This window comes from Lynx rufus, unplaced genomic scaffold (assembly GCF_022079265.1).
Source record: "Lynx rufus isolate CCGP_SWC_20201006 ecotype Redwood Valley unplaced genomic scaffold, mLynRuf1.p SCAF_53, whole genome shotgun sequence".
NCBI classification, from domain to species: domain Eukaryota; kingdom Metazoa; phylum Chordata; class Mammalia; order Carnivora; family Felidae; genus Lynx; species Lynx rufus.
The window spans coordinates 1,045,424-1,064,734 of record NW_025814871.1 but is presented as its reverse complement, the minus strand read 5'-3'; the positions used below and the strand labels follow the sequence as shown (position 1 = coordinate 1,064,734).

At 54.9% G+C, this 19,311-nt stretch overlaps 1 protein-coding gene across 1 annotated transcript; it reads right to left on the bottom strand.

Annotated features, from left to right (window-relative positions):
• Nucleotides 1–4,735: 4,735 nt before the first annotated feature.
• On the bottom strand, nt 4,736–13,973 carry PLPP2 (phospholipid phosphatase 2). Its single transcript, XM_047100866.1, has 6 exons — nt 13,574–13,973; nt 10,626–10,777; nt 10,098–10,375; nt 5,962–6,019; nt 5,560–5,736; nt 4,736–5,415 (listed from the first exon to the last, which is right to left on the bottom strand). The coding sequence occupies exons 1-6, from the start codon at nt 13,623–13,625 to the stop codon at nt 5,266–5,268; spliced, it is 867 nt and encodes a 288-aa protein (XP_046956822.1). The 5' UTR covers nt 13,626–13,973; the 3' UTR covers nt 4,736–5,265.
• Between the last annotated feature and the right edge of the window lie 5,338 nt (nt 13,974–19,311).

Below are 19,311 nucleotides of genomic sequence, written 5' to 3'. Positions count from 1 at the left end.
CAACCGAAACCTAACCCTCTCTCCAACCCTACAATTCACCCCTCGAGGGAGATCACGGGTTACAACCCTAAACCTACACTTGAGCCGCACCGTCGCATGGGCCCTCACTTCAGCCCTCGAGGGAGATCATGAAACTGGAGTCGCTTCAGCACTGGCGACGTCTGTGGACTAAACCACAACACTAGCTAAGGCTATCTCCCCATGGGGACCCAATACCAAAGTCTGACAACACCACACGCCTGGGTCAAGAAGCGGTGCAGGATCCCTCCACATAGAACCTGGAACACCATGTGGTTTCCAAGGCCCGGCTGCAGCTGCCCGAGAGGATTCCTGAGGCCTACCCGACCAGTGGTCCATACACTTGTCTGGCCTTGGAACCCAAAGACTAATCCTGACCAGCACCCTCCCTTGTGCACTCCACTCAGCCCTTAGGGGAGACAACTGCACTGCTGTGGGTTCAGCGCCTGGAGTCTCCTGGGACCTAACCCTAATCCTAACCCTAACCTTAATCTTCTGCAGAGGGTCAAGGGTCAGTTCCCAGGTCTGAACCAGGTGGCCTCAGGGATGCGGCTCTGGCCTTGGAGTTGCTGCTGTTGCTGCTACATCGCAGCTGAATGTGGCGTGGCTATTTGTCTGTGACGCTGTGAGAGGGAGAAGTTCCTCTGGCAGCTAGGAGTGAGACATGAGAGGAAAGAGCTGTGTGCCTGTACAGAGCAGCTGCCTGTGGTCAGCAATTCTGGCCTTTTACCGATTGGAGACTCCCATCCAAAGTCCTGGATTCACCCAAAATTGGGCTACTAAGTATATAAACTGGGCCACTTCATTCTACAAGTCTCAACTGTTAAAAAATAAGGCTAACAGAAAAACTGGGGAGCGTGTTTATGTCTCTGACACAGAAGGAGTCCATGGGCTGGTAGAGAAGCCCTAGGAGCTGTCCCGGTGCTGAAAATGTGTTGAAAGAGGATTATAGTTTTTTTAGTCACAGCTCCGTATCTCCTGCCCTCTCCGTCTAAATCCAAGTGTTCAGAGTGATAAGGGCATAGGTGTGTCACCACTGCTACTAATGAGTGGGGAAAAACTGCCCTCTTATATCAGGGTGGTAACCAACACTAAGAATTATAATAATCTTGTTTTTCAATTAGGATTTTATGTTGTTGCAGCTTAAAAAGGGACTCATTTGGGAAATGAATGGATACTGTTGACTTAGGAAAATTCACTTGAGCAGAATTTTCCTTTTTTGAATATGAAAATTCTCAAAATATACTACAGAGAGTGACATAATGAATACCTACACACAAACACAGACTTTGCAATTATTATAAATTTGCCATGTTTGCTTGACATCTTCTATTGTGAAAGATTGTAGGTTATAGACATCACAAGATTTCACTCCTAATTAATTCAGTATGCACCTATACCAAAGGAGACATGATCTCCTACAAAACCACACTAGCATTTGCGCATAAAAAACTTTAAAAAAAAATTCCTGCATATCTTCTAATAGTCAGTTAGGAAGGGTTTTTCAAAAGACAATTAACATGAGAAAGTGGGGGAAATATCGAGCATTGAGAACAGGCCATGAGAAATGATACTTCCATGGCTAAGAATTTAGGAGTTTCAAAGAATCAACAGAAAAATCCCCTTTGTAAAAAGAAAAGAGAAACTACTGTTTTTCCATGAAACTATAAGGATAACCCTACAATTATGTGTGTGAGAGCTTGCCTGTGTCTCTGCCTGGTGTACCAATATGTCCTAACTTTCCTAACCTGTAAGAACCACTGGGCCCAAGAAACTGTATCTCTGCTTTCTCATTGATGCATACCAGCATGCCAAGTGTCCGGGTGGTGGTTACTTAAACAGTAAGCAGACTGTGACTTTTATGCCTTTTGAGGACTCTGGACACAGGTCTGGGCAATATAGCACTCTATTTTCACGGCTGTGGTCCTGGGGTCTTCAGGAAGCACCGAGGCACTCTCCCACTCAAAGCCAGCAACAGGGCCCTCAGCTACATCCTGCTCAACTCCCCCACCTTACAGTTCATCGGCCGTCCCGACACAGCCACCCACATGCTCCAGCAAACCGCATTTGGAGTGGTTTTTATTGTGGCTGTTTCCACTGTTATGGCCCAAACCATCACTGTGGCCTTGGTCTTCAGGGTCACTGCACCAGGGAAGACAGAGTGGCTCCCTGAGCCCCAGCTCCCTGTGGGCTCCGGCTGGGAACCTCGCCCCGTTCCCTGACACAGACACAGTCCGAGCCTGGGTGTGTCCTCCTCCTGTGCAGCAAGGGCTCCGTCATTGTCCTCTACTGTGTCCTGGAATGCCTCGGCTCTGGGCCCGGGGCACCATCACTGCCCTCTACTGTGTCCTGTGATGCCTCAGCTCCCGCGCCCCGGGGCAGTTTCATGGTGGCTTTCCTGACGCCTCTAGCAAGTTCCTGACATCCAGCACGCTGGCGTTCTGTGGCATCCAGGCCACCTTCCTGCCTGTCTCTCATAGCACCAAAGGCAAGGTCACGGAGGCCAGAGAGATGGTCTCCATCCGGGGCTTCAAGGCTGCATCTGTGCCCCCAGGTGCTACATTATCCCCCTGAGGCCTGGCCAGAACACCTCAAGAGGGGTGTGGCATAAAGACATCTTCTATGGGCAAATAAAACATTAACAGTTAACAGTAAGTCACCCATTTTGCAAATATTTAATGTTTTTTAATGTTTCTTCTCATTTTTGAGAGAACGAGAGAGAGAGGGGGGCAGGGGCAGAGAGAGAGGGAGACGCAGAATCTGAAGCAGGCTCCAGGCTCCAGGCTGTCAGCACAGAGCCCGACACAAGGCTCCCAACCCACGAACCCTGAGACCATGACCTGAACCAAAGTCAGACGCTTAACTGACTGAGCCCCCCAGCGCCCCTGCACTTGTTCAGTACAAAAGTCAAACTCACGGGTCACCTGGGTGGCTCAGTCGGTTGAGCGTCCGACTTCGGCTCAGGTCGCGATCTCGCGGTCTGTGAGTTCGAGCCCCGCATCGGGCTCCGTGCTGACAGCTGGGAGCCTGGAGCCTGCTTCGGATTCTGTGTCTCCCTCTCTCTCTGCCCCTCCCACGCTCACGCTCTGTCTCTCTCTCTCTCTCTCTGTCAAAAATAAACATTTAAAAAATTTAAAAAAAGTCAAACCCACCGCTGACAATGTCACTGAAAAGGTGAGCTCTGGGGGCGCCTGGATGGCGCAGTCGGTTAAGCGTCCGACTTCAGCCAGGTCACGATCTCGCGCTCCGTGAGTTCAAGCCCCGCGTCAGGCTCTGGGCTGATGGCTCGGAGCCTGGAGCCTGTTTCCGATTCTGTGTCTCCCTCTCTCTCTGCCCCTCCCCCGTTCATGCTCTGTCTCTCTGTCCCAAAAATAAATAAAAAACGTTGAAAAAAAAATTAAAAAAAAAAAAAAAAAAAGGTGAGCTCTGGATGCTCTGCGTCATTTGAAGGCGCCAGCCTCTTGGACGCACGCAGGGTCCACCGCTCGTGGTGCGTGCCACTTCTTGAGCCACTGCTCTGGCCCCGGCCCCAGGTTTGCCTCCACTTCATTTTCTGTCTTCCCCAATTACAAAAGCCTTTCCTACACTAAGATTTCGATCATGTCTCCTTTTTAAAAGCATGCACTTCTCACGGTTAGTCTCCATCTATTTTACGTCTATTTCACTTTGGTGAATGGTGGGGAGTCGCCATTCCCGGACTGAGTAGGAGCTGGTTCCAAAGCCCCAGGTGAGTGACCACAGGGGAAGAGTCAGGACAAAGGAGCTGCAGCTTTGTGAGCCCTCCAGGAACGCAGGATGTGGACAGACTCGGAGCCCCAGGAACCCCAGGTATGTCGGTTAAAGGTGGGGACTTCCGAGATGGGAAGATTTAAGGGCAGGGTCCCAGTCATTTGGAGGGGATCACCAAGCAGAAAGGGGGATAAGGAGCCCAGTGCCAGGCCCATGACCCACGTGTGACCTTTCAGGCTCCACCATAGGAGGCCTGGGGTACAGCTCTGCAGATTCCGGCCCCTCTGACTATACCTTAGCCATATGTGAATTTCTTCCCAGGAGTTTCCATTTGAGGACCTCTATTGGGGGAGCAGGATGGGGGAGGGGTGCTTTCAGTAGAGGCCTCCCTATTGTGAGGGGAGAGCCATGAAGACACCTTTCTCCACTGACTCGGCACTTGGGGTTTCCCCAATCCTAGCCCTCCGCCTGGGCCCAGACACCTGCAGGAGCCTCGTGCTGCTGCACCCGACCCCTGACCCAAGCGCCGTGCCATGGGGAAAGTGCACCGGGCAGCTGGTGCATTCTCCAGCTTTCCCCTTGCTGATAGGACCAGAGGAAGCCAGTAAAGGCCTGGCTGTTACTTTCATTTGTCTTCTTGACTAAATGGATTCAGAGACAATTCTTTCAGTTTCTGGACCCAATTTTAACATCCAGGAAGTGCCCCTCCTCAAAAAAAAAAAAAAAAAAAAAAAAACACCACAAAGCAATTCTTGGACACCACTGGGGTATCCAAGAACTCAATTCTGACACCTTCTACCTCAAGACAGCATCAGGTTCTACAGGTTAAGGACTCGGTCCCACCCCCCACTTCAGATGCCAGTCACAAGCCCCAGGCTGTTACCTGTGCTTCTAACCCACTGACTAGACCAGAAGGTCCCAATGACCTCCTCCTTAGGGTCTCTATTTGCTGGAGTGGCTCACAGAAATCAGGGAACACTTAGGTTTACCAGTTTATTAAAGGGTGTGATAATTATGAATCGACAGCCAGATGAAGAGATACACAGGGTGAGGCCAGGGAAAGAGTGTACCACTCTTCCCGCATCTCCAAAGGGCAACATTGCCACCAGCCACTTTGACTCCTGAGCTCAGCTGAGCCCCAAGCAAGGAAGTGTCTCCCCCTCTGCTGTACGAACAGTGCTCAGAATGGCCATAAGGAATAGAGGCTATCATCAGTGGTCGAGCAAACACTCTGTTTTACTCAAAGTCCACATATACATTACACTTTACAAAAACAGCATCTAGCTGGGTCTCTTGGTCCCCCTCTAATCCAACAAAAGGGAGAAAAGAGGACAAAGTCCCTCTTTTAAACGCTGGGGCTGCCCTGTGCACCCCCAGACCCCTGGTCCAGTGCACAGCAGGCAGGGTTAGTGGAACGCCCACCAGCGGCCAGCACAGGGCACCCGGAGCCCTCACCACCAGGCTAGCGGAGGTCCCTGCCAGGACCATGAACACGCAGATGCACAGAAGGACCCCGCCTCAAGAGGAGGAGACCGGGTACCCATAGTGGTTGCGGTCAGCTTCACCCAGGGTCAGCGTCAGTGACAGGCTGGGCTTCCGTCCCAGCTCCTCCTCCTCCAGGCAGCGCTGTGGGGGCCGGGACTTAAAGAAATCCGAGACGTAGCGAACCTAGGAGACAAGACAAGGGCTGATGGGGGCAGGGGAACGGGAAGGTCGTGGGGGGTGAGGGATGGGCTCTGAGGGGGAAGAGTGGAGTGGGGAGGGCAAGAGGATCCCCCCACCCAGGGTGGGTCTCCTGACCCAGGAGCTCACCGTGAGGCCGGCCACCAGTGCCCCCTGCAGGAGGCCAACAAGGACATCACTCCAGTGGTGCTTGTGGTCAGACACGCGGGTGTAGCCGACGTAGAGAGCAAAGGCCAGCAGGAAAAACTGCACTGTGGGCCGCAGAAGCCGCGCCCACTTCCAGCAAAGCCGTGCCTGCACATAGAGCTGGGGGCCGGAGGGCAGCCATCAGCCCAGGAGCCCGCTGGGCTCACCCCACACCCAGGGCGCAGACGGGAGTGGAGGCCAGGAACACAAAGCCAGCAGGCCGGGAGCCTCCAGTTTCTAAGAACAAACCAGTCACCTCGACCCATCACCACCTCCCCTTCCCCCTTTTGCAGAAGGAGAAACCGAGGCCCAGTCCCACAAGCCAATCCTGGGAAACAGACTCACCGCCAAGAACATCATGCAGTACATCCCAAAGGAGGAGTGTCCAGAATAGAAAGACAGTCTAAGAAAGGAGAGCACAGGTGTCAGGAGGGGCTGCACAGGGAACAGAGCCCAGGGCCCAGGCTCAGAGACCGGGAAGCTCACCGACATCTCTGCCTTCGAAGTCCCCGGGCCCCTGGCCCCCAGCCCCCTGTGTATCCCACAGTCTGGGACCCAGCATAGGGAGGGTTTTATGGGGAAACGTGGCCCCTTTTCACTTCCCTGACCACACAAAACAAAGTCTCCAACTGGGGCTCACAGTCTTTAACAAGGATACCGTAGGCCACAGACTCAGAACCAGGGCAGACAAACAGATAACACCACAGTTTCGGGATTATTTCCCATCTGTGGTTCTTGATGCAGGAATTAAGCTCAAGGTTTAGCAAAAAGGACACCAGTGGACAAGAGAATGGCAGATTAAGGAACTCCAAAGGTCCAGCGCTCCATAAACATAATGGAAACACTCGTACGAACGGAATCACACTGGCAGTGGCCACCACCGGGACTAGCAAAACAGACCTCTTTGCACGGATTTGTGATTGTCTGGACCCATCTGGTGGATCTGCAGAGCTACGCCACTCTCCTGTGGCCGACGCAGCTACCTGGGGAATTGCTCTGAAGCCTTTACAGCAAATGTCGGTCACTGCTGCCCAGGGCAATGCATGGCAGCCGAGGCACAGGGACCCACCAGGACGCTCAGGAAAGGAGCCCTTGGCTCTCACCTCTGGCTGACCTTCAGGTGCTGCGCAAACAGGAAGCCTGCCTGAGCTCGGAAGGCAGGCCCCGACACAGCACACACAGCCCATCAGCAAACTCAGAGAGAGGTCTTTCTCCCAGTGCCAGATGTTTAAAGAAATCTCTGTCCAAGTACTAGCTGATCGTGCAGCTAACAGAAAGAACTTCATGGCCACACATGACAAAGAATACAGAATTTACAAAATTAGTTCAAAAGGTCGCTAACCAACCAACCGACAACTGCAACAAACAGCAACAATAATCGCTGGGTGGGAGAGCACAAGATATTTCCAGAGTTGCTACATGACAACATTAAAGATGCCCAGTCCTTGGGGCGCCTGGGTGGCGCAGTCGGTTAAGCGTCCGACTTCAGCCAGGTCACGATCTCGCGGTCCGTGAGTTCGAGCCCCGCGTCAGGCTCTGGGCTGATGGCTCAGAGCCTGGAGCCTGTTTCCCATTCTGTGTCTCCCTCTCTCTCTGCCCCTCCCCCGTTCATGCTCTGTCTCTCTCTGTCCCAAAAAAAATAAATAAACGTTGGGGAAAAAAAAAAAAAAAAGATGCCCAGTTCTCAACCAAATAGTCACAAAGCATACAGGGGGAAAAGTGTGGCCGATACACAGGGTGAAAAGAAATCTGTTAATAGAAGCTGTCCCCAGGATGCCCAGGTGCTAGACTTACTGGACAAAGACTTTTCTCTGGCCATTTAAAATCTGTTCAAAGAGGGAAACAATGTCTCACTAAACAGAGAATATCAACAAAGAGACAGAAGTTATCCAAAGGAACCAAACAGAAATTCTGGAGCTGAAAACAGTAAGTAGTATCTGAAATGAAAAATCACTAGCAGGTCTGAATGGGCAGAAAGAACCGTGAGCATGGACACAGGTCAACTGAGACAATTCAACTGGAGGGGCACAGAGTAAGAAGGGAGAAAAAGAGGTAGGCACCAGGGATGCCCACACACACGGGGGAGCCCAAAGAGGGGAGGAGAGACAGACAGGGGCAGAAAGAGTATTTGAAGACATAATGGCTGAACACTGCCCAAGCCGGATCAAAGACACGAATCTACACATCTAAGAAGCTTGAGAACTCGAACGGGAGAAGCTCAGAGACACAGCGCAATCAAACTGCCAAGGACAGTCAGCAAGAACCGTGCACACGGCAAGAGAGGAGACCGCTGTGGTACAAGGGTCCTCAGTACGATTAGCAGCCAGTTTCTTGTCAGAAGCCATGGAAGCCAGAGGCAGTGGGGTGATACTTTCAAAATAACCAAGAATTCTAGGTCTGGCAAAATCACCCCCTAAAAATGAAGGAGAAATTCGGACATTCCCAGATAAACACAAACTGAGAGAATTCATTACTCAAACACCCACCCTATAAGAAATTCCAAAAGGGAGTCTTTCCAGGAGAAATGAAGGGTGCTAGACAGTTAGCTCAGGCTCACACAAAGATCTGAGATATACAAGTCAAGGTAATTACACAATACAACCATCAGTATTCATGTACTTGAGCTCGTAATTCCTGATTTTTTTCTAACAGTTTTATGGGATGCCTGCGTGGCTCACTTGGTTAAGCATCTGACTTTGGTTCAGGTCATGATCTCGCAGTGTGTGAGTTCAAGCCCAGTACTGGGCTCCGTGCTGACAGCTGAGAGCCCGGAACCTGCTTCAGAGTCTGTGTCTCCCTCAGTCTCTGAGGGGTCCTGCCACTTGTGTGCTCTCTCTCTCTTTCTCTCAAAAATAAATAAATTGGGGCACCTGGGTGGCTCAGTCAGTTAAGCGTCTGACTTCGGCTCAGGTCATGATATCACGGTTCGTGGGTTCGAGCCCCACATCGGGCTCTGTGCTGACAGCTCAGAGCCTGGAGCCTGTTTCAGATTCTGTGTCTCCCTCTCTCTCTGACCCTCTCTTGTTCATGCTCTGTCTCTCTCTGTCTCAAAAAAATCATTAAATGTTAAAAAAAAGTTATTTTTGAATAAACAAATAAAAATTTAAAAAAATAATTTTTTAACTGCACATACAGATGGGTGTTAGCTAGATTTATTGTGGTGATCATTTCAAGGTAAATACAAATGTTGAACCATGTTGCGCACCTAAAACAAACATCACATCATATTATGTCAATTATGCCTCATTTTTCAAAAACCTGAGTAAAACAGTAATTATAAATCTGAGTTGATGAACACACAATGTATAAAATATAATTTGTGAAAATAATCTCATAAGGGGGGCAGAGCTATATAGCCACAAACTTTCTGCACAATCAGTAACTAACGTAAAAGAAAGCAGTAACGAAGAAATTCTAAAGCCAGGAAAAAAGAACATGTAGAAAGCAAATAACAAAACACCAGAAGCTCTTTCCTATGGGGGATTACATTAAATATAAATGTATTAACCTCTCCAATTAAAAGGCGGAGGTTGCAAAACAAGCTTACAAAGTGACGTAACTTTGCATATGCCGTATACCTTCAGACGCACAAACAGGCTGAAAGTACAAAAGTGGGAAAAGCATTCCATTCAGACAGCAACCAAAAGACAGCCTGAGTGGCCACGCTGCTATGGGACAAAACAGACGATGAAAAGAAAAGAAAAAAACCGTTCACAGAGACAAAGGACGTTACACAGTGATCAAGGCACACGTGTCAAGAACACATCACAATCACAAAGAAAACGCACAGAACAAGAACCCCGAAAGAAGTGAGGCAGAAACACACACACCTCACATGTGAGCACAGACACTGGAGAGGCCAGACAAAAGGCCGCACGGTGTGTGACCCCACGTGCGTGAAGCGTCAGAAGAGGCACACCCACCCACAGGAAGGGGGTTCGTGGGTCCCAGGGGCTCAGGGAGGAGGCAGTGCCGGAGGCCTCATAACTAATAGACACGGAGCTTCTTTCTTGGGATGATAAACATATTCTGGAATACGAGAGTGGGGATGGCGGCACGACACTGTGAACGTACTAAGAATCAATGGATTGTACGTATTAAAATAGTTAAATTCGTGATTTTTAGGGATGTGAATTTTATTTCAAAATTTTAAACAGGAAAATAGATGCCAATTAATTGAGAAGTTTATCAGAGAATGTGAGAGCACAGAGCAGAAGCCGGACAGTGGGGCCTGAGGTTTGGGGGGCTGTTCTGCTCGGGACCCCGCATCCCGGCCCCACTTCACATCCCCACACCTCCCCAACCCAGGCCCACAGGCCCCACCCGGCCTCACCCCACCTTACCCTCCAGGAAGCTCACCCTTCCACATCCAGCGCCTAGGGGTCCTGCTCTAGCCCCGACTCCTCCCCCAGGGGTGGGAACAGCCGTGGCTTAGGGTCCCCAGCATCGCCCCGAGTGAAGGAGGCCGGTCCAGCACCCACCTGGACTCGGTGACGTTGGCGGGGCTTCCCCTGCACACCTTCTCCACCTGCACGTACACGGAGCAGTTGACGCGGCTCCAGTCAGGGTCACACACCGCCAGGAAGTTGGGCCGCAGACGGCCGATCATGTACTTGGCCAGGTCGGTGAGCGACTGACTCACCGCAGCCCCAAACAGGAACGTCCCCAACACCTTGTAGACGGCCGCCACGTAGTTGTTGAAGTCGGAGCGGGAATAGAGGCGGTCTGTGTATATCAGGTAGGCCTCCCCGGCAGAGACCTGCACAGGGAGCCGCTGAGGGCACTCATGGCTGGGCTGGGGAGGCAACTGTGAGGGTCTCCACCAAGCCCTGGCTCGCTGGGCCTCGGACTCCCCACAGAAAGGGCTTCGGGGTGCCTGGCCTCCCTGAGTCTGCTGGGATTCTGGGAACTCCAAAGGGGGGGGGGCCCTTCCCCACATACCATTCAGGGCAAAACTTGGCCCCACCCCCAGCACCCAACCTACCACCCTCCAACCTCTCCTGCCTTACGAGGATGATGGTGGCTGTGATGGTGACCCCAGCCATGAGCCCGTGGGTGATGGTGTCTGGACGGTAGGGGTACCGGATGGAGTCATCTCCACAGTAGAACCCTCGCTTATATGGTGCGTTCACAAGCGTCAGGATGGCAAAAGGCAGAGAGGCTGGGGGCAGGGGAGAGAAGCCAGTGGCCACACGGTTCTCCCCATGCTGTGTGGTCCCACCAGCCAAGCCCGGGGGCCACAAATGCCAGCCTTTGTCGGGCACTTGGCCACCTGCCTCGGCCTTCCCTCCCTGGTTTCCTCACCTCCGCGTCAGCCTGACGGCGAGAAGGAGCTTTCCCCATGGCGAATGGGAGGCTGCTCCCTCATTAAAACCCCCTCATGGTTCCCCATCATCCTCAGATAAACACCAAAATCCTCCCCGGGCCCATTGTACAGCCCCCACCCCACCTCCCCCCTCACTCACTCCCATCCAGCCTCCTTTCTCCTCCCTGAGCAAACTCCATAAGCATGCAACCGAGCTCCGTCCCCGAGCTACCTTCCCATGCAACCAAGCTACCTTCCCTGAGCTCTGTCCACCCTTCCTGACTGCCCACACTGGCGCCCCTTTCACAGAACAGAATTTCTGTTCTCCACGTCTCTGGGCCTGTATGCACTTCTGCAACATAGTGTGATACTTGATTGTCAGCCCCACCCAAAGGGCTTGACGGACACCTGAGGGGGGCCCACCATGTTCAAGGCTGTCCCCGGAGCCTGCCCAGGGCTTGGCCTAGGCAGGTGTTTTAATAAGCATCTTTTAAAAGAAGAGAGGCCCTCCCTGCCCCTCACTGTAAGGCAGGCCAGAGAGACCAGGAACGCACCACAGAAAGGGCCAGAGCTGAGACACCTGCATTCCTGCCTTTAACCCTGAGCCGGCCAAGTCCAAAGACATATTCAGGAGCCACAAGTTCTGGCAGAATAATGAAAGGCATTGCTGTAGTACTGGGGTCCCAGGACCCCGCTGAGCCAAGGGTGACAAACGAAGGCAGGGTGCCCTTTGCCCCCCAGCAGGGCAGGTGACAAGTGTAAAAGGGTGTGACTCTTCTTTGGCATGAATACCGCAGGAGGCAGGGCCAACTCCTCCTCCTAAGACACCGAATTTAGTGCTGAGTCAAGGGAAACACAGAGGTCTGCCCATGGAGCCGAGTGTTAGGGATAAAGAATCATGGGTCAACATGACTGGAATCGGGGAGGCCACACAGAAAAGAAGGTGGATCAAGGGAGCTGAGGAAGTTCAGGGCAGATCTGGGGAAGAGCTCCAGGCAGAGGGAAAGGCAGTCCCAGAGAACAGCAAAGGACCCTGCCTGGACAGCTGGAACACTGGGACTGGAGGGTACTGTAAGAACGGGAATCTTGCTGTGAGTGAGGTGGGAGACACCAGAGAGCTTGGAGCAAAGGAGCAGAGCATGCGTTCAACGGGTTCCCTCAGGCTGCTGCGAGGTAGGGCAAGGGTAGAGGCAGAGAAGCCAGGCAGGAGACCCCCAAAGTTGGGGGGGGGGGGAGCGGGGAGGCGGGGCCTAGAATATGCTGAGCCACCAAGTCAAGCCCCATCCTTGCAACCCAACCACGGCAGGGGCTGGCGCAAGGGGCCTCGGCCGCAAGGTTAGCCTCGGCCTCCTGTCCCCCAGCCCCAGCCCCAGCCCCTTCCACTGGAGGCTCATCACCCTCAGCTGGAACCAGAGCTGTGGATTCGGGAAGCAGAGCTCAAAGCACTGAACTGGGGGGCCTTTCCCTGCCTGGGAAACTCTGGTTCACACCCTCATGGCAGACACTTCCAGACCCTCCCTGCCTTTACATCATCCCCGCCCCCCATTTTTTCATCAGGGTCCTTGTCACCCAATGAAACCCAACTTCTTCTATCGTGAAGCTTCCAGAATGGTAGCGGGGTCTGCCTGGGCCTCGAGCGCCTGGCACAAAGAAGCAACACTGCCTGCAGCAGGTGCCTGAACCTCTCTGGGCTGAAACAGCACCTCCCTTAGACTGTTCCGTGGAAAAGACTTAATTATTTGCATGTCACTTAGCGCCTGGGATACATAAGTGCCACACGGATGTTTAAATGTAAATAACAGGTGCTCAATAAATGATGGCTGGGGCTAGCAGATGGCTAGTCCCCCCTGTGGACCTCTTCCCGTTACCACCTGGCCCACTCCAAAGAGCTTAGGGTTAGGGTGAGGGTTGGGGCTGGCGCGCGATCCTTCAGGGCATTACCCCTCCGCCCTTCAGCGACCTCCGTCCCGGCGGAGGTGCAGGAACCCCACAAGGAGGGGGTGGGGGGTGCGACTTAGGCCCGAGGGGGCCCCTCCCCGCGCCGGGGGGGTAGAATTCCGGGGCCATTGTCCGCACCGCCCCGGAGCAAACACTCAGCCTTTGTTCCCGGGACCCTGGGGGAGGGGCGGGGAGGGGGGCGGCCTCGGGCCACCCCCTCCCCCAGCCTGGCCCGCAAACCCGCCGGACAGGTTTGGTCTGCGCCGCCGGAGGCGACGGGTCCACCCGTAGCCCGGGGCCCAGCCTTTCTCCCCACCTGTGCACCCCCTCCCCACACACCCCTCCTGGGAAGGGGGTTCGAATCCCACCGAGCGGCTGAGTGTGCCCGTGGGGAACGCCGATCCCGGGAGTGGGGGTGGAGGTCCTCCCGGCGGTGCCCCGCCCCCGGCCGCGCCCCTGGCCGCCCAGAACCTGGACCGCCGCCCGCGTGAGTCACCGCCCCGGCCGGGGGACGCAAACCCTCCGCGACCCGGGACCGCCGAGGGGGTGGGGGGGCACGCAGAACGATGTGGGCGCCGAGGTCACCCCAGAGCTCCCCCGCCTGCGGCCCCCACCGCACCCCACCCCCGCTACAAACCAGCCCTCGGGGCGCCTGGGCGCGCACCGCCGGGGAAGGGGTCCGCCCCGCCACGCGCGGGGCCCCGCGGCTCTTACCGACCAGCACGCACAGCACGTCGAGCAGCACGAAGACCCACCTCCGCTCCATGCCGCCCCCGCCCCGGGCCGCGCCCGCGCCCCCCGACGCCGGTCCCAGCGCGTCCCGTCGCGCCCCGACCTGGCAGCGGGGTCACATGGGCGCCGAGCTGGGCCCAGCAGGGGCGGGGCGGGGCGGGGCGTGCAGGGGAGGGCAGCGGAGGGCAGGGGAGCGGCGGGAGGGCGGGGCGGGGCGGGGGCAGAGTCCGGCCGCGGCGGGCAGGGAGGGGCCGGCTGGAGAGTTCCTGCGCGTGGGGGCGGGAGACCCCAGCCCGGGTCTGGAGGGCGGGGAGGGGTCGTCCGCGCCCTGGCCGGGAGGCTGAGGGACCGAGGCCCAGAGTCACCCTCAGACTGGGCCGGCTGAGTCGGGGAAGGGCCGGGTGGCGAGAAGGAAGGAAGGAACCAGCGAACCAGCGAGGGAGGGAGGGAGCGGGCGAGGGGCCAGGCCCCTCTCTGAGCATCGGTTTCACTGGGGGGGCGGCGCTCGCGCTGCGCACATCTTAGTACGTCTGAGTCAGGAAGTGCCTAAAAAGTATGAAAACCGATGGGGTGTCATGGCTTAATCGCGGGGTTTTTTTTCTCTCGTCCTAATGCTGGAAGCCCTGGCATTCCGGTGATGCGTGGCGTTTCAGGTCAGGCCCCTCAGCACCCACTGTGGAGGCTGTTGGCGCTGTCCCCACTTTACAGAGGAGGAAACGGAGGTGGCAGGAGGTAGACGTAGGAACTCGCTCACAAGCTGGTTAGGTTCTGTGCCCCGTGCCCCCACTAGGTCCCAGGGAGCCCTGAGCTGGGAGGCGCCCAGGAGTCAAGAGCATCTAAGCTAGGGAAACTGAGGTCCAAGAGGCCATCACTAGATCCTTTGGGCTGAAACCATCTGAGAAGCCTTGGTGAGAGCCCTGCTTTGACATGGCAGGAAACATGACACAAACACGAGGTTCTGTCACTCAGGGTCACACAGTGTAAAGGGGGAGGTGGGGGAGAGTCGAACCCAGGGGGCCTGGCCCCAGGGTCTGCTCCCTTGACTTCTCGAACACATTCACCCTCCAAGCCCCTCCAACAACCCTAAAACAGGATGTTTCCCAACTCTTTAAAAAAAATTTTTAACATTTATTCATTTTTGAGAGACAGAGCATTAGCGAGGGAGTCTCAACCCTTTTTAGAGATGAAGGGAGCCAGACCCAAAGAAAGACAGGGAGCCCCTGATCCAAAGGCGGCTGGGGCTTAAACTCAGAGTCCCACTGACTCTGCTCCCTGGGAGGGTGACCAGGCACAGGCACTTACAGGGTGCAGGGGACCCAGGAGGGAGCCGGGGACCTTGGGGAAGAGGGGCAGTGTGCAGCAGACCTGGAGCTCCTTTGCTATTAGGGTTGGGGGCGGGTGTCTGAGCGCCAGCTCCTCTGCGCCCTGGGACAACTTCCCTCTTCTGAGGGGCCGGCAGAGACACTCCCCCACACACTCACTCAAAATAACTCAGCCCACTCCCAGGACCTGGCAAAGGCTAGCATGGAAACTTCTGGACCCGGATTTTCCGTCTGTGGTGTGCCGGAAAGATAGTGTGATAGGCATGTCCCCAGTATGGCTTCCCCTCTTTCCAACCGCATTCGTTGTTGGGGGCGGGAGTGATGGGCACATCCTAAAAAAAAAAAAAAAAATCCAGCTTCCTCCCTCGCCCCTAGACTTCTTCCGGTGGTGGGGGGGGGGGGGGGGTGGGGAGATCATATTTACTTGCCCAGAGGGATTTTCCAGTGTCTGGGCCGGGGTGGGGCTGTCCCAAGGGTCCTGTTTCAGGCTCGGCTGGATCCAGCGCTCCTCGAGCAGGTGCGGCCCCCCCCCCCCCCCAGGTAGGCTCCGGCCCTGCTCACTGGCTTTTCCTGCTGCCACTGGGGGGGGGGGGGCGCCCCGGGGTAACGCAGTAACGCAGGTCCTGGGCTCCAGCTCCCTTCTTTCATTTGTTCACTCATTCAGGCAATGCCTAATGAATCACTGTTTTTGTGCAAATTACCTGACTTACATGCGATCAGCATCCGCGATGCCCAGCAAAATGTTCCATAAATGCTAGCTAGCCTCCTCATTGCTGTATTTAACTCACTTTAACCTCAGGGTGACTGCCCAGACATGTTCAGTTAAGGTAGACGAAGGGCAATACTATACCAGAGTCCAGGAAATGCGGGGTTCTTACTGAGCGCCTACTACTTGCTGGGGGGAGTGTGCCAATGGGAGCATGGTCCTGGGGGTGACCTGGGCAGGGGCTGCGAGTGGGACCCAAGCAGTCTCCAGGGGAGGCTCCTGCGGGCAGAGGCCAGGGGTAGGAAGAAGTATGGCCTGTTCTCTGATGAGCCATCAGCCCTCCCCGCTGACCTCAATCCCACCCTGTCCTTAAAACACCTGGATAGGGTCAGGATTAAAATCTAATGTGGGCAGTAAGGATTAGGATTAAGGTTAGGAATGGGGTCTGCTAGCTGGGTTCCTTCACACTTCAAGGAGGCTTTGCACTTGGAATCCGTCTTACATCCTTCTCGGAGAGAATCCGAGGCTAGTGAGGCCTGCTCTGGGGACAGAACCTGGGCTGGGAGCCAGCCCTGGAAGGCTTCTCCCCACCTGCAGGTGCCAGGGACTTGCCTATGTCCCCTAGAGACCACACCAACCCCTTGGTCCCTTATGGTCTACCAAGGAGTGGCGGTCAGTTCTCATCAACCTCACGGGCTCCAGGTGATGGAAGTTGAGGGCGCGATGCCCAGGGGGTGGGCAGAAAGGTGCCGCCCACACAGCGGGTGCCACCTGAGTGCCGCCATCGCTCCCAGGTCTTTCTACACTTCTCTCAGAGGCTCAGGCCGTACTGGGAGTTCTTCCAGAACCGGGGCTTACCCCCTGCTAAGGGTCCCAGAGCCGTACACCTGGGGAGCTAGGACAGGCCGGTCCGCGAGCATGTCTGCCCACCTAAGCCCTGAGGTGGCACTGAAGTACTTCACCAGGAACACCTGACTCACTAGGAACCACCCCGGAGGGTTAATCAAACAGCAGTGGGGAGGCAGGTACTTGGAGTCCCCTTCAAGTTAGAATCCAGCAGCGGTGAATTCTGAATCCCAGGTTAAGCTGCCACCTCAGGCAGACCACCCTGACTGCACAGTCACCCCCCCCCCCAGACACACACGCACCTCCGTGTCCAGCAGCCCCTTGAGCTCTGGCACTATCTGTGTCTGTGTACCATCCTCTCCTCCCCAGCCCTGAGCACCAGGGGCAGGGGCCGGCACACAGCAGGCCCCCAATCAATGCTTACCCAATAACGAATGACTGAGGGCCCACAGCCTGGGGTTATCAGGGTGACTCCCACTCCAGGGCCCTTCAGCCTTAGCACCCCTCCGGACTGAGCTGCCGCTCCTGCCCCCACGTGCTCCCTGCTGCTGTCACCCCTCCACCCAGACCGACCGCCAGACCCTGCCTGGGAGGCCGCTTCTGCCTCCGCGGGTGAGCAGCTGACACAGGCCTGGCAGGTCACTAGTTCAGTTACAAGACACTAGAGGACATACTATTCAAGGGCTTCTGCTGGAGCTACTGGGGGAGGGAGCACAGACACAAGGCCCGGTTCCCTGCAGTTTCCGGTGCCACCGCAGGCACCAGGGAGGAAAGCGCACCTAAGGGTGAGCGTACAGGAAGCAGAACACCGCACCGGCGATGCCCGGCCTGAGCACTGCCCACACCGCTGGACTGTCCCAAGAGCACAACTTCCAGCCCTGAGAGGTGCTACTGTCTCAAAGCTGAGGAAGGCAGGAGGAGGACAGCTGCCACCACAAACAGGGCATGCTGAGCAGTGCCACGGTCACAGGGAAGACTGGCAGGGGCCTCTGTGTGTCCAGATCAACACTAGGAATAGGACTCATTTACAAACAACAGGCAGGGCTGGAGAAAGGGGGACCCCCAACCCAGAGGAAAGTGCATCCAGAAACGACCCAGAGGCTGAAACAGCAAAGATCCCAGGTGACTATCATAAAAAAGTTAAAGTTTCGACAGGAGAAGGTAGAAAATGGGGAATTTCAGTAGAGAAATGGAAAAACCCAAGTACACATACCGGAACCAAAACATACGAGGTGTGAGCGAGACAACGCTGGGGGACGGGCCACACGCGGTGCGCGTAGCAGCTGGGGGTCCGCAGGAGGGAAGGAGACACGTGCGGAGGCCTGCGGGGCAGGGAGCACCCGGCGGTCTCGTGTGTGGCCGGACACTCAGGGGCAGCAGAGAGGTCAGGAGAGACCATGGCCAAGACGTCCCCAAACTTAGGAAAGGCACTAACCAGCGTGCCCAAACAGCTCCGCATAAAAGCCACACCTCCGTGCACCCCAGTCAGACTGGGGGCGCCACATACGAAACAAAAATCACCGTCAGAGGAAAGAGACAGGCTCTACCTGGGGAAACACTGGAGTTTTTCATCTGAAGCAACAGAAACCAGGGGTAAATGGACCATATTTAAAATGCTGAAAGAAAATAAATCAACCCAGAATCCTGTATCCAGCAAAAATAAAACACAGCTAGGAAGTACTTCAAACACGGAGAAATCAGGGCCTGGTCAGGCCAGCAAAGCTGCCACCCACAGACACTGAGCACAGCGCCTCACAGTGACAGACAAGGAGCCCGCCCGGAAACCCAGAGTCCAGTGAGGAGTGAGCACAGGGACAGACACCCACCTTCAAAGGCCACGCAGAACAACGAGCTCCCACGACACCCGTCTCCAAAGCCCGGAACGCAGACACCGAGGGCTGGGGACGGTGTGGCACAGCTGGGGATTTCTCACAAAACTGGACACGCTCTTGCCATTTGATTTACCCAAACGAGTTGAAAACATGTGCTTGAAAACAAACGTGCACACGGATTTTGCAGCAGCTGCCTCCAGAAGTGCCCAAACTGGATGCGACCAAGACACCTTCAGCAGGAGGGGATGCCAGACGTGGTCCACGCAGAGGCTGGAATACTACTCAGCACTAACAGAAACGAGCCATCAAACCACAGACTTGGAGGCGCCTTCAATGCACAGAGGGAAGGAAGCCGGGAAGGCCACACTGCACACACACACCAAGGGACACCCTCATCAAGCTGCTCAGAACCAGCAAGAAAGTCCAGTTTTAGGTTTCAGTACAATCATACACTTATCTGTGAAGCCTTCACTAATCTCCCCAGAAAAGCCAAACATTTTAGGATCCACTGCACCAGGATTAGAGAGCCGTGTCCGAATGCTGCAATTACAGGTGTATCTGCAGGTCTCTTCCCTTGTGTAGACATAAGCACCCTGAGATGAGAAACATCTTACTCATTTCTTTACCCAAAATATACTTTAGTGCTGACCATACAGGAATGACCGAAAAAAACAAACAGGTGAGTGACATTAATAAGACACCCCAGGGCCTGGGCGGCTCAGTTGGTTGGGTGTCCGACTCCGGCTCAGGTCACGATCTCACGGTTCGTGGGTTTGGGCTCTGTGCCGGGTTCTGTGCTGACAGCTCGGAGCCTGGAGCCTGCTTCGGATTCCGTGTCTCCCTCTCTCTCTCTCTCTCTCTGCCCCTCCCTGGCTCTCACTGTCTCTCTCTCAAAAATAAACAAACATTAAAAAAAAATTTTTTTTTTTAAAGATACTTCTAACCTCTAATTCTCCAGAAAGGAGAAACAAAGAAACAAAAGGCATGTTATTGAATACGGGGAAGCAAAAAATA

Coding starts and splice junctions, on each gene's coding strand:
- PLPP2 (XM_047100866.1), bottom strand. CDS start 13,625: ATGGAGCGGAGGTGGGTCTTCGTGCTGCTCGACGTGCTGTGCGTGCTG. Junction 10,778..13,573: donor CGTGCTGTGCGTGCTGGTCG/GTAAGAGCCGCG, acceptor CCCTGCCCCCAG/CCTCTCTGCCTTTTGCCATC. Junction 10,376..10,625: donor TCACAGCCACCATCATCCTC/GTAAGGCAGGAG, acceptor CTCCCTGTGCAG/GTCTCTGCCGGGGAGGCCTA.